Below are 15,460 nucleotides of genomic sequence, written 5' to 3' on the forward strand. Positions count from 1 at the left end.
ATAAATAGCACGAGAATTCTGGATCAATCTGAAAAATCTCTATCCCATCCACACACTACTCCTTTCCCCTGCCGAGTGAGTCACGCCTACCCCGAAAGGGATGGCTTAATGGTGTAATAATAATAATAACTTAGTAAAATGCGTTTATTGAAATTTGCACTATTTTTGCAACATTTTTATAAATAATTGACAAGGCGCCTTTATCCTGGCTTCTTTCATATGAATTTTTAATACCTTTCAACCTATTTAAGAGAAAAAAATGTTAATTTTCATTTAATTAACATTAAAAGAACTCGAGAAACTTTGATGCTTTCATATGCGATACAAGAAGCCAACAGATTTTTAACTCTTAGTTTCTCGAATAAACAATGAAAAGAAGATACATTAAAAAAAAACATATATTTTGCCATCGTAGAAAAAAAAATTCCCGATCCTAAATAAAATTCCAGGATTTTCCCCGATTTTCCGGTCCACCAATCACCCTGAGAGAATATTATTATTCACTACGGCTAATGAGAGATTCAATATCCACATTAATTTATGAATCCCTCGATCAAATGAATCATCGACTGTTCAACGATCAAGAATATATTCATTATAAATGCGTAACGGTTCTTTATTGTGAATATTAAAGAGACTATACTTTTTTTCATATAATTCACTCTTAAAGGATTATCTCGAGGATTCTTCGCTCTGCTTCGACGAGGGCATTTCAAATTTTGCAAAGTCGATTACAGTTTTTTTTTCCGGTTGCTCAGAAACGAAAAAGATAATAAAAAATATAGTTCCCTTAACCAAGGTTTAATAAAAATTATAAAACAAAGATCTGCAAAGAATAAATAAATCTATTTCCAATTAATGTTTCACTTTTGCATTTAATACTAAATTGAATATTTCAACATTTTATCAAAGATATTTTGTGGCGCCCCTAAAGTTGTAATGAATACTAATGATATTATTTAACAATAATTTATTCCGCAAGAGTTTTGTTCTAGTCTTCTTGATTTGAAAGAGACTGAAAGTGCCCTCGTGAATAATTACAAGTCTCGTTGAGACGTTCACAAGGTAACTAGACTGAGAGCCAAGGTATCAAGGTTGAAAAGATGTGGTGCAGTACATAAGGTTTAGTAAAAGAAATTGAGATAATTACTTACGAGGGTGGCAACCTTATGTTCAACATTGCACCAATATGTGCATTGTGGAGTCAGTACAAAAATCAATATGGAATCGAACAAGTCATCAAAGTTTTCAGAGGAAGCATCTATTTTGAAAATTGTAATGCAATATAATAATAATTCTACTACTAAACCCTTCACTTGATATGTAGTTTCAATACAACTTGAAAAATAATTCCTTTAAAAAAGAACTTCTTTAGGGTTGCCATACAATCCCCATTTCATAATTCCCTGACTTTTCTCTGGCCAATTTTTCGTTTTACCTCAACTTATAAATTGTTTATGTGTAAAAATAACCTAACAATTAGGTGATCAATAATAGCTAAATTCTCAACCAAAATAGATTAATTTATAAGCAAAAAGGAATTGATTTGAATAAAAATTGTTAAATTTTCAATAAAATAATAAAATTAACTTCAACTTCAGTTTACCGAAAATTCCCTCGCTCTGTCAAGTTTTTGCTGACCAATTTTAAATTCCCTAACTGTTTTTTAATTCCCTGACTTTCTGGAATTTCCTGACCTGTAGCAGCCTTTTTCTTGTATTTTTTTTTTTAAAGCAGTATTTTTCATTAATACAAAGTACGTCCTTGTGCATTTTTCCAAGATTTTTTTTTTAATCGTCCATCTGTTTTGCCTGAATGAGATAGTAGCTGACTTAGACGAGAAGCTGAGTAACCGTTACAATATTACCACCAATAATATTTAATGTTTCGGAGAAGAGGCCATAGAGTTGCGGAAATAAAGTTGCTAAACGTAAACTCAGAAACGTAAATGGGTTCAAGAACCTTCTGAGAACAGATAACGAACTAAATTTTCATGAAAAGAGTCTTCTTTGGCATTGCAAATTTTTCTAAATTAAAGAGATTAAATTATACGCATTTTTAAGTAATTTCACTGTAAAATAGCAAACAAACACGCACCCAATGCTCGTGATCATTGATTAATCCATATTTTAAGGACTAAGTTTTATTGTACTGAAAAGGGCCTAATTAGTAAGAAATACGTATTTTTAATAAATTGGGTATTTATAAGTTCTGAAACCCAAAATATGGCCACCAAAAATGAATATGGTTTATTTTGAAATACCGTCAACCGTAGAAAATCAAGTTTTTCATAAACCATGACTTAAAATTTAGACGTGAAGTGGAAAGTGCCTAAATTATCTTGAATTTTTAGTGGCTGTTAGCATGAGTTCTCTATGGCCTCAAGAAAAAATATTCCACAGATCTTTGTAAAAATAAAACTTGTTAATAAATGTATTAAGGTAATAGCCGGTTGTAGCGATTCATCCCGTGACGGGGCGTATCGCTATACTTAAAAGCTTGAGCCTTATTTAAATAAAAATGTTTTCCATGGTTATGACCATGTATGCGGTTACACGTGCGTGCATCCTACTCTAAAATTAGCACAAAACTAAACCAATCCATCATAGTTAAAAGAACAAAAAATCAAGAATTAAAAACATCTCAAATTTTGTAGCAAATATTAATCTTAACAGTATAAATGCTTATTAAAAATTGGTTGTATCGAATAAATAATAAAAAATAGTTACAAGTTAAGAAACAAGAATGAGATTTTTCGATTTAACTTCTACATTTTTTGTTATTATTGACTATATAATTGTATAAGTTATAAAAAGTCACTTTGCTTATCTTATTCGCCCCAGAATATTTGGATAAATTAAAATCTATATTTGTAAGAACAAGTAAACATTTCGCCAACATAACAATCACAGAATAAATTATCTAAAATGTTAGACAAATTTAAAGTTAGATATGAAAGGTATGTAATAATTGAGTAATTTCAAGTAATTAAAAAGCCAAACAGGTTTCTGACAACAATGTTTACGATATTTTCGAGATATTAAATAACATACAGAGCATTATGTTGTTTTTCTAAAGTCATTTGTTTCTCACATTTTACATGGATCTCAGGTAACAACTGAAAAAAATTTAAACATTGAAACAAGAAATACTAAAGAGTAAACTATTAATGTTTTGGAATTCTGCACACTTGTTTGGTAATACAATGCGTATTTTTCACTTTCGTGTATAAGAATTTGTAAATGTCAAAGTTTCTGAGTACCTTGAAGCAATAAGCTGGCATATGCTTCTTATAACAAACTGCTCTTTTGATTAATAATGAAAAATATTTTCGATTCTCTCGTGTTGTGTTACTTAAAAATCTCTAAAATAATGTAAAACTCCACATTCAGAATATAATAGATTGGAGGTATTCTCTACAAATAGCGAAGTTCAAAGACAACACCACTGGAGTAAATTTCACACGAAGTCAACAAAATTCTCCTTTGAATTTCACATATAATAGTCTTATTTGAAGTCCCTGGAAAGTATATAAAACCCAGGTGTGATGCTGTACCGGCTCGACATCGACAAGTAACAACTTCGTCTCGGAAAGTGTTTTTATTTAGCCTTCGAAAGAGAATAAGAGAAGACTGTTAATTGCCTCTGATTAAGAGAAGTAATTATCGGTAAATATTGTTGCGTCAAGAGCCACGTCCCAATTGCTTTTAATCGTTAATCAATCACTTGAAATGAATAAAATCCTCTCTGATAATACTCAAATCCCGACTAGTCTCAGAATCTAGACGAATGCCGATGTCACGTAACTACAGAAGAATACGATCCCCTTTTTTACCTCGTTCTAGCAGAAAAGTCGTCTGGCGGTGCTGCCAGAGGGGTGAATTGAGTGCAAGGAAGGGAATCGAATTGTGTATTGTATCAATCGTTGTGGAGGATACAGTCGGTGTAACGAAGAGTTGAGCAAACGCAGGTCACGCTCAAATAGCGCGACATCGTAATGTTAAAGTTAAAGCGAGGGGCGCAAAAGGAAAAATCCTGGAGCGAGCCACCGTCAAATCGACGATAGGACTAATTATAGCTATAGTAGCCCGCGTACAAGAGAAGGAAAGTACCCTGAAAATCTCACAAATACGAGAGAGAAAGGGCGTATCTGTCACCAAGCACTTCTAATCACGGATAGATGCGTATATAAGCAGTGGGATAAGCGGAGGTTTAGTAAAACCGGCATAGAGAAACGGAATCCTCGGCCGAACTCACCCATTTTTTAGGCTTGTTGAGTCTTTGCTCGGTTTTCCTGGTGGTTACGCCGATTAAACTTGATGAAACATATCACGTCTGTTCCTAGTCGAGACACTGAAATGCGCACGTTACGCACTTTTCCTTCTGTTACGAAAATAAGGAAAACCGAAGAACTACTTCTACACGCGCCACAGCACTTCTTACCATCTTCCAACACGGGAATAGCAAATTTAGAGCGCATGCGCTGAGTAAGCAGGAGCGTATCTTATAGGTTCTGTGGGTTGTTCAATGTTTTTCTGCTTTTTTATTTACCTTTTCGTGTGGTTGAACGATTTTTTAAGTTGAAAAACAACGTGTATATTTAAATATGAATTTTTCTGATGTTAGGCCAGTTTTCTCAATTTTTATGGATGTTTTTGTACATTACATTATTAATTTTAGAGTGTTCTGTACTATCATTTACCCGTCATAGAACAGAAAGTTACATGCTGCGTAACGTATATAACCGGCTGGTAAACTGTTTTCAAAAATATTATACTAATTTTAAGTAAATTAATAAAAAGAGAGCCCTGGGTCCAGAGAAATTTAGTTCTTCACTGATTTTCGATTCCTTTGATTTTCCTGAAATTAATAAGTGCAAAATTATATAGGTTTTGTACAATTAGTTATTTTCTCTTTAATTCAACCATCAGCAAACTTTACTTTGTTGGGTACTGAGGGGAAAACAATAGACCAAATGTATGGGATCCTGTCCATTTTTGCCCTACTATTTTGCTAATATCTTCGTAAAAACTAATTTTTTGTATCAATCGTATTTGAAAAATAGTTTTTATTTTTTAGGAACTATTTGATGAAATAATAAAATGATAATAATTATTATTCATTACAAATATATTTTAAAAAATAAAGTTTTGTCCCGTACATTTTTGGTCCATTGGGTCCATTGTTTTCTCCTAAACACTCAACGAAGTGAAGTTAGCTGTTAACGGAAAATACCGAATTAACTTGACAATCCTAAAAAGTAGCTTTTGCTTCAGGATTATCATTTTAATTTTTTTTTAATCCTGGTCATTTCCTGAGGAGCAAAAATATTTCACGGTAAATTGAAATTAAGCGATTCGAACTCGTTCGTATAACAAAAAAAATTTCAATTAATCAAAACTAAACAGCAAATTTAAGCACTTCAAGTGGAATTTTTTTAAATTTTACCTTTCAAATGTTAAGCTTTGCCAATTTTCAATTTTGAAAGTTTTAATTCAAACGCTTAATAATTTACATATATAAAATGGAAGCTTTTGACACTTTCCAATTGGACAATTTTTTATTAAATGCCATTAAGCTACAAAATTCTAAATTTTCACTTTTCATCAATTAAGCAGTTCAAAGATTTCTGGTTAAAAGCTTTAAACCTATGCTATCAGTTTCAACAATCGAAACAAAAACTAATCGATTCAACTCGCCAAAATACCAAATTGAATACCCGTTTTAGAAAACAAAAAATGTTAAAAATAAAAAATGTCCTCTTCCAATTAAGAAAAATCTGCCCGCCATGCGGGCACATTCTCATCGCGTGCCACGCGCGCGGCTCGCTTCGCTCGCAAGTTTGAGCGCGCCTAGGGCGCACAACTGTTGGTTCTCGCGCTTCGTGCTCGATGTTGTATTTATCTCGCGTTTCGCGCTCCATTATGTATTTACCTCGCGCTAGGCGCTCGGTTTTTATATTTTCGCACATTCTTGCGCAAACATTTTAAAATTAAGACTCGAAACATACACCACTGTAATTTTGTTATTGTGAATTCTCTTTCGTTAAAAAAGCTTAGCTCGAGAGTTTGAGCGCACCTACGGCACGCACCTGAGGGCAATCGCACTCCGTGCTTAGTCTTTGCATTTCTTACGCATTCGGACACAGACCTTTTAAAATCAAAGGTGAACTTACCGGTAACTGTAATTTTGTGATTTTGAACTCTCTTTTGTTAAAGCTCTTTTGGCTTTAACGAACACATTCTCACCAGGTATCTCGTGCTTCGTACTCGATTTTGTCCAACCTGTCAACTTTTCTACATTACACACAACACTTTTATATCAATTATAATACATTTTTTATGTAACTCTGCCAGGGATTACTTATTAAAAAATTGTAAAATAAAAAGTAAATTGTATTTATCATGAATATTTTTATATTTGTTTCTTATTTTGCTTTAAATTGTATTCTAAGCTGCTCTGAAACATGTATCATTTCAATAAATGTATATCATTACAATTCATAATATGCATAAAAATTGAATCATACTAATTCTTATTTCCTTGTTTTTATAATTTTTTTATTTTTAATGTTGTTTCTTACGATTAAATAAAAACTACTGCGCATCTGCATAAGGTCTAATACAGGAACCTATATAGGTTCCTATATAGGAGCCTATGTCCTCTTTCGTCTTTTCTGTGCTTTTTCCAAAAAGTTAATTTTTGCATTTTTTATCTTATTTTTTACGATTAAAAGAAAATCTACTCGTCCTATTGAAAATAATTAATAATAAATTTATATATCTTTTCAGGCGAGCAACTTTTGTCTGGTAAGTTCATACCTTATGTCGTTTTTTCAAACAAATTTAATATTTTTATTTAGAATGTTATTTTTTACTACTAAAGCAAAAAATAACTGTCCTATCAAAAATTATAGCCCTTTTTTGGATGAACAAGTTTTGTCTCATTTTTTCTAGTAGCTTATATCGAAAAGTGATTCATTCTTAATTTGTAGTTCTTTCCAGGGCGCGCAATTAGTGCTTTTTCATTTTTTTCATATCTTGCATATCTTGACCAAAAAATTGAATTTTTGGATTTTTAATTATTTTTAGAACGATCAAATTTGGAGTGTTCAACTTCTCGACCAAATTGAAAAAGTTGTTATCATAATCTTGCAGGGCTTTAAAAAAGCAACGTTTTTCTTGTCTAGACTTTTTTTCGTATCGTGCGTTGTTTGGCTTAAATTGCTCATTTTAGTTTGTTTTTCTGGATTTTGAAAATGCTATAACTCTAGTAATTTTTGATTTTTCAGAAAAAGTCATTAGGATAAATTGTTAAATTGTTTGAATTCTATGAATAACCGTACAGAGAGTTTTTGAATCTTCAAAAAAGTGATCTTAAAAATATTCAAAATGTGCACACTTTTTGAATTTTCATCCAAAATGGCTGGCTAACGAACTTGACCATTAGTTTAGGACACTTAACGAGTGAACCAAAGTGCAATCTAATAGATTAATTTTTTCAAAAGTCATCGTGTTCACAGACAGACAGACATACAGACATACATACACATTCGTAAAAACCTGTTTTTCGGATTCAGTGGATCTCAAAAAGTGGACATTTGACAAAAACTGGGGGGGGGGGGGGGGGTCAAATTTTACACAAATCTAATACCTTCTTTGATGAGAATCTAATAAATGTTATCCCTTACAACTCAATGAAAATAAGAGAAACAAAAATAGGTAAAAAATGATCTTTCTTCCAAATCATAAAATATTGAAACCCAAAATTTGGTGTTATTTTAAACTCAATAAAAATGTCAAATATATCAAATGTGTCCGTGTTCAACTCAAAGAAAGGTAGAGAATAAAAAATGCCCTCTTCCAATTCGGAAAAAAGTTGAATACCAACATTTCTTCCGTTTCATTTAAATTTAGAATTGTGAAATTCAAACATATTTTTATACAAGAACTCTTTTAATTTAAATGATTTGTATTTTCAGTCCTTTCATATTAACAAATGTTCACTTGTTATTCATTCATCAAAATCTAACACGTTTAATTACAAATTAAATGTTTTTTTTTTAATCAGACGTTTAAATTTCTCCTAAATTGAAAGAGTTCAATTTTCAATGTTAAAATCTGTAAATTGTTTAGTTTTGAACTAATTGAACTAATTGAAAATATACGCTTCAAATGAAGATCTAAAATGGAACAAATTTAAACTAAAAGAGTTAAGGTTTACGCATAATAAATTGAATGACTTTATAACTAAACAAATTAACAACTGAAATCAATGTTTAAACAAATTGGAGATGAAACTTATCTTAAATTGAATTATATTGCTTGATATAAAATTAGGAGATTTTCAGTGATTGAGTAGATTTTTCTTCTAAAAATTTGTAAAATTTCTGGTAAAAAAAATTGAGTCATTTCAGGGTCTCAAAAAGTTTCCAGTGCAGTTTCCACCCCTAGAGAATCTCTAGCTACCTTGCGATTAATTTTTTTTTAATTACTTACTATTTTTTACTTTATATAGGAGCTAATTTGAAGTCTGAAGTCACGAAACAGATCTTTAGGCGAATGCAAACGAATACGTTCTATTTGCAAAACAAAAAGAATATTTTTGTATTCCAAAGACAGTTTTACCATACGAAAACAGTTGATGAGTTACTTATGTATTTTAAATTGATTTTAAAATGTTTCAGCCTTATAAGGCCATGGAATACTGACCCGATTCCTACCTTACCGAGATTTATTTCGAAAGAATTCATGTTCACATGAATTGAGAAACTGATTTGAAAATTTGCGAAATTAAATAAAGAGCACTAAGGAACATTTGTATGGTCCTGAATTTTCGGAAATACAGAAAAAAAAGTTGCAAACATAAATATTGTTTGTAATTAAAAAAATTAAGGCACGTAACTTATTGCGAAAACAATATAAAGTTAATAGTAATAGTGAAACTATGAGGGCGACGATTAGGGTAAAAATGAAAACCCCATTTATTTGATGTTTGCTGCCCCCACCCCCCATACCCCCAATTCGATGTATTTAAGCATAAAAAAGGACACTTATTTTTTGTTTTAATAATAACACATTTTATATGTCACACCAGGCACGTCAATTTTTAGGCTATTATATCTTCTGATACAATTATCAAATTATTAAAAGAATTATTATTTAGAAAATTGAGCTTCTTCAGTTTAAACAAAATTTTAGTTTGTATTCTATACATCGAATAGAGTAGAGGGAGCAGCAAAAATGAAATGAATGCGTTTTCATTGTCATCCTAGTGAGGATTCTCGAAAATATAGAGGTCTCCATTCCTTTGTTTGAACTTACAATATAAATTTAGACACGCTTGAAACATCGGATTTTTTGAAATAGAAAATAAGTCTACGTACATTGTGCCAAATTTTCATGGAAAATTTGAACAAACCTCTGTACACCTTTTAAAAAATCCCTAAAGGAGGTATTTACTGCTTACAAATAAAAAACTTTCAACTTTAATTGCAATGCGTTTTTATTTTGATGAATTTCTAAAACTGCTTTTTAATTTCGCCACTTGTCACATTTGCATTTACAATCTATTCAAACTCGAATTACATATCAATAAAGCGTACAAAGCCCCTATATCCTACAAAATACACTAAAATTATTGTTCATGCGTTGTTTTTGCTCTTTTTATCAGTTATCATACGTCTTCAGCTATTAGAATACTGTATATGCACTGTATTGTATATATGATCTATAATTGATAAGAGATACTGATTGGCAATAACTGCAGCTTATGCACCAATGAGTGAGCTTCAAAGGAACCTCTTATTACAAATGATATTACGTTCATAAACCTGCAGAAAATCTACCGTCTTTGATTTTCTACAATATTAATTCTGCTGCCTACAAAAACATGAATAACATTAAATGTAATGTCATTAGTGGGGCAAGCTTCTGGAATGAATGCTTTGGATCATAACCCATTCTGGCGTAGCTAATCTACTACACAAAAATCACATGATTCTAGGAATGCAGGATTTACAGAATTTGTAGCTTCATTCTATTTGCTTTTACATATCATACAGACATTTATCACAGACTACCTCTCAGAAATTAAAGCTTCAACAAAATAATTGCTACTTATTCAAGTAGTTTTTCCACAAGTCAAAAACTCACTACATAAATATAAAAGCCAATTTCCAGAGAACGTTCAAAAATAGGAGAACCTCTTTATTTTTCAGAGTGGAGCTGAACCATGTTTAAATACAAGTTTTAAATAAATGGGATTGTTTTATTGCTTATGGTAATATGACACTCCAGAAAAGTTTTAAGATAATAATTAAATTAATCGTTTGGGCGCTTTTTGAAAAAAGTACATTTTTGTATTTAATTACTAAGAAATTAAGACATTTTCAAACTGATTGATTTCAAATTGATTTTTTTGTTATTCGTTGTGATTGTCTTTCAACCTATGAATATTTTAAGATCGAAATAAAAACAATGACAGAGGTGGTTTTTGAAAATAATTGATTTTTTAATTTAATTAAAATGAAACCATTCGGCACATTTAATTGAAAACTGTGTTAATGGCATATTTTTTATAAAATAATAACATTTTCTCTATTGAATATAAATATCGAAGAAGTTTGTTTAAGGTCATTTTAAAAAGTACATTACTTTTAATTGTTATGCCTAATAACCCTAATGAAAAACTATTTGAAAAAGCGCCCTATCAATTATTGTCGTTTTGATCTTAAAATTTTCGAGGCATGCAATATTACCATAAACAGGAAAAAATCCTATTTACTTAGAACTTTCATTCAAACTTTTTCCAGCCATAACGTGTTCTAGTTAGAAACAAGTAAGGAAGAAAGAAATTCATAAGTCTTAGAAATATGCAAGTATACATTTAATTTGGCAAATTGATAAGGAAAAAGAGAACTTTGCTCTAAAAAATAATGAAATAAAATAGTCACGTGACAATTTATGAAAGAGTTGTCTTAATTTTCATTATCTCAAGTGCAATCATTAAAAAGTTGAATTAAATATTCTACGTCAATATAACACTGCTATAATACTTCTGGCCTATGCACATACACAGCTAAATGAAGAACACTAAATAGAAGATAAAAACGGCAGTGAAAAACAAAAATGTTTGTTAATATCACCGTGATAATAATTTACATTTGTACAAATACTCTACACATGAATTTTTCTGTTCGAACTAAAGACTCGATGTTTATAATCATTGAATTCGTTATTCAGTCTCTATGAAGCTCACATCTTTGTTTTAAAGATCACTCTCTTCGTCAAAGATGACAAAAAATATAAGACTAAATTTTATTTAGAACAAAAAAGTGTCTAACGTCTGATATTTATCCATAACTTAGTCATTTGTTATTTACATAATTGACTACAAAGCTTCGTTTTTTAACTTGCTGTATAAACAAATGCATTCCATTAACTCTAAATCTAAAATTTCATCTCTAATCTTGGTTACTTGTCAGTAAATCGACACGAAAATTTTCAAGAGAAACTGTAATCTTTCTCATGAACGATTCAATTATACAGCAAGAACTTTGCCTTAACTTTAGAACATTTCCCGCGTTTTTAACGCAGAATTCTGTTTCCTTTTGAGACGTGTTTAAATTAAATAAATTTTATATTTCCACATAATCTCAAAAATGTTTCATTGCACATCTGTCCGTTTTTTCATTTGTAAATAATGTAAAAATACTTTTTATAAAGCTGGAATTAATAGAAGTGAATTGTTTTTGTGATTTTAAAAAGTCGTAGAAACCTCAAAAAACAATTCAACATAAATCGGCTACTAGAACAATATTGACTGCATTGTACTTTTCGTGTAAGATTAGTAGAGTAAAAAATGCTCAGTAAATTGAAGCATGCCGAGCACGCAACGTGGATATAATTATTATTACATCTTAGAAAATAACCGATGCAAGGTAAAAGTCTAAATAATCGCGACCTCAATTTTATTGCTCGTTATCTATTTTCAAAGCATTGAAATTTAATACTATAAAATGCTAAAAATATGTAAATGGATTTTATCATTAGATGTTCGCTTTAACATATTTTGGAACAATGATATATTCAAATTATAACCAACTGTCCCGATATTTGGGACCGCCACGATTACTAGGACATTCATCTTAATATAAACAGGCCATAAAAATGTCGAAATGACTTAAAATCGCCATACTTATAAAATATTGCAATTCCTTTATGAAGAATTTTAAGCGAATTTGCTCTTTAAAAGTTCACATTCATATCGCGTAACTTCTAATTCTGAAAAGTTAACCTGATATACTTATTGGTGTTCTTGATTAGATTAGTATTATGTTAAAATGTATTATTTTTTATAATGATGAATTTACTTGCATTATTAGAGGCAAAAAATTATAGCCACGTTGCAAATCAACAGTATTCGTAAGTAACGCGTTAATTTAAAAAAATGTAAATGTAGTAGTAACACGTTAAAGTTTTTTTAAATTGAATTTTTTTCCTTGCTTCGTATAAACAATCATTAAAAATGTTCTATACATAAAATATTTAGAGGCTTACATTTACCATAATGTTTCAAATATTAAACGTTAAAAAATTTTCAAATTCTCTTCTTAATGATGTCTGATAGTTGTCTCACCTCGAAATTCAATAATCTTGAGAATAATTTATAAAATCGATAGAAATATTCAGTTTAAATGTAACCAATTTTAAAAGTTTTCACCTATAAGTGTTTATTTAACATTAGTTATTTCAAATTTTGTTCTTCCTCAATATAACAAAATCATAATTATGATTTAATCTATATCTTTGGTAGCTCACTTTGTAGGTAATATTTAAAGACAGTTATGCCAAAAGTCAGATCTCTAAAAAATAGATTTTTTATGATTTTAAGAATCATTGCAATATTTCTGATGATTTAATTTCGAATACAAAACATTATTTTTTAAGAACTTCACACCTGAAGATTCTTTACTTATTTTACAAAATTGAAATTTAGTATTATAAAGCATATTTTCCCAAAGAAATAAGCCATAAATCAATAAAATTCAGCCATTTTTTTAATATTGGTAAGAAGAGACATCATCAGACATGATTCCAGAGACCTGCTTTTTGGCACCATGACTGATGCACTCAGGATGACAACCAAGTAAAGGCTACTGTTATCGAAAATAATTTTTCTTTGCCATTTCAAAGCACTTCTTCTGATTTAGAGTAAAACATAAACAAAATAATAAAAAAAATTGAGAATGGCAATTAGGTACTTTGAATCCTATCACATAAAACTTTTCATGTTTCTCCTGTTAAATTTTATTTTTGAGATTTACCCATCTGTCCTTCTCAGTGCTTTAAATATTGTTAAATAAACAATTACATATTCAACAATATGTCTATTTTCTTCGATTTTATGAACTATTTAAACAAATTTGGAGTGAGATAACTAATAAACATCTTCGATATTTGATTAATTAAAAATTGTTAAGAAAAAAAAATCAAGATAACGCCTTACTTTTTTATTTACACTTATTAGTACGGGTAGCAGGAAGGTACCTAAGATTAAATTTAAGTGAGGGAAGTAATTTGAGAGACCTTTGTTGAAGCTTAAAGGGCTATCAATTTGGATCTACACTTCACCCAACGTTCCTGAAGTTTTTCCCGTTGCTCCAAGTGATGCTCAGACAAGTTCCTGGGCATTCCTATCTGTGCAGGCTTCAGTTTCCTAGGATCTAGATTCGCTCCTAAATTCTGAACTCCTTTGGCGAATTTCGAGAAGGGTGACAAAATATCTTTCGAGGTTGCCGCTACGGGACTGGTTACACCAGTGATTATCGATTTCAGAGCAGACTCACTCTGCGATGAAGAAATGGTTAGTACTAAATCTTGTTCCGAAGTAGATCTTTTTTTATCATACATTCTATTATCCATCTGGAGAGTGACGCTCTTTGAATCTGTAGAAACAACTTTGCCATCAACTTCCCCAGAAGAATGACTTATATTCTTTGTAAGATTCAAACTAGAAGGTGGAACGTTTTTCTCTCTGTCATCAGCTCCATCCTCGACACCTTGAATCGTAATTTCCGGTGTCGTTGCAGACATAGAATGTTGAGAACGGTATGAAAAGTTTGATCCAGACTGTGAATGAGGAATCAGATTCAACCCACCCACAGCAAGATTTTTCCTCGCATTTTCGGAGACACTCTTTTGGTCCTTGGCAAGTGCGTAATCGTGACTTAAATTTCCATCCTGGTTAGTCTCGACTATGGCATCGTTTTTCACACCCATAATTATTCCTATAGTCGGTGTGTATCCCTCCATGAGTTTTTTGTCGTGCTCATAATTGTCTGGCTTCTCCATTCGAATTGGAACCATTTCTATGTCTTCATTACTACTGTTACTGCTGCTACTATTGTTCGATTGCCCGGTTGAATTTCCAGCAATGTCTCTGTCGCCAAGTGTAAAGGTGGGCTTACCAGTTGCCTCCGACTTTTTATTGCTCAAATTTTTTGCGAGGTTCATTGGATTCTTGGAGGTAATACTGTGGCCGAATTTGTTTAGCTTGCTAAACTGTTCAGTCATGTTACTCAAAGCCTTTGTTCCTGTAAGGAAGAATGAGGTAAATAAATTTGCAGTCTAAACACAGTCATGTTACCAAATATCTTGAAAATGTAGGACACATTGTTGTGCAAAACCTGATTGGCTGCGATAATGCGTGAACATGAGTTATAATTTCAAATTTTTTGCACCATCAATTTGGTTAATACAAATTTTCAAATTATTATTATAATTATTTATTTATCATTATTAAATATTACAATATTATATTATTTTAATTATATAATATTATGAAGTAATTCTGTTCTTAACATTTGGCTACCACACTATATTCAGGAAACTTTATCGCACTTTTACAGCGATGAGAAAAATAAAATATGGAGGAGAAAAATTACGGTACCAACAATAATTTTTCTGGACAATTTAAAATGATTTAGGTTTTATTTTGAAAGATAGATTTTATTTTAAAAGATTGGTTTTAAGTTTTGAAGATTTCAATACATGTAGAAAAGGAATTTGGAATATTTTAAGATAATTTAATTAATTCTGCAGGATTTGGATAAAATTATAAGAGTTGAATTATTTCAAAAGAAATTTACAAGTATTGTAAGTTTTGAAAAGATTCGAAAATGATTTAAATCTGGAGAGGATTTAAAAAAAAATTACAACAAAATGTAGATTTTTTAATATTAAAAAAAAAAGCTTTTTCAGAACTTTAAAAGATTGCAAGAGAATAAAAAAGGTTTCTAAAGATTTGTTGAAAAACTTCAAATGAATTTTTATTTTGAAAAATAAATTTTAAGACAAAACTGAAACAGATTTCAAAACCAATTTTATTCAAATTCCTCGGAAGATTTGAACCGTTTTTTTTTGGCTTTGAAAAATTAATTTTTACCCGTTAACGATTT

The 15,460-nt window shown here is 30.6% G+C and overlaps 2 protein-coding genes across 3 annotated transcripts in view; both read right to left on the reverse strand.

The window, feature by feature from the left end:
- The window catches only part of LOC117167243 (actin-binding LIM protein 2), a 65,243-nt gene extending 60,803 nt beyond the window's left edge, over window positions 1-4,440 (reverse strand). Inside the window, exon 1 of the mRNA XM_033352038.1 lies at window positions 4,258-4,440. Coding sequence (XP_033207929.1) covers window positions 4,258-4,261 — 4 coding nt within the window. The 5' untranslated portion in view covers window positions 4,262-4,440. The remainder of the gene's footprint in view (window positions 1-4,257) is intronic.
- A 5,046-nt stretch (window positions 4,441-9,486) lies between these two features.
- The window catches only part of LOC117167254 (phosphatidylinositide phosphatase SAC2), a 30,981-nt gene continuing 25,007 nt past the window's right edge, over window positions 9,487-15,460 (reverse strand). For both annotated transcript variants that reach the window (XM_033352056.1, XM_033352055.1), the window contains one exon: window positions 9,487-14,596. In XM_033352056.1, the coding sequence (XP_033207947.1) occupies window positions 13,602-14,596 (995 nt within the window). In that variant the 3' untranslated portion in view covers window positions 9,487-13,601. The remainder of the gene's footprint in view (window positions 14,597-15,460) is intronic.

The sequence above is a fragment of the Belonocnema kinseyi genome, chromosome 2, assembly GCF_010883055.1.
Source record: "Belonocnema kinseyi isolate 2016_QV_RU_SX_M_011 chromosome 2, B_treatae_v1, whole genome shotgun sequence".
Taxonomy (NCBI): Eukaryota; Metazoa; Arthropoda; class Insecta; order Hymenoptera; family Cynipidae; genus Belonocnema; species Belonocnema kinseyi.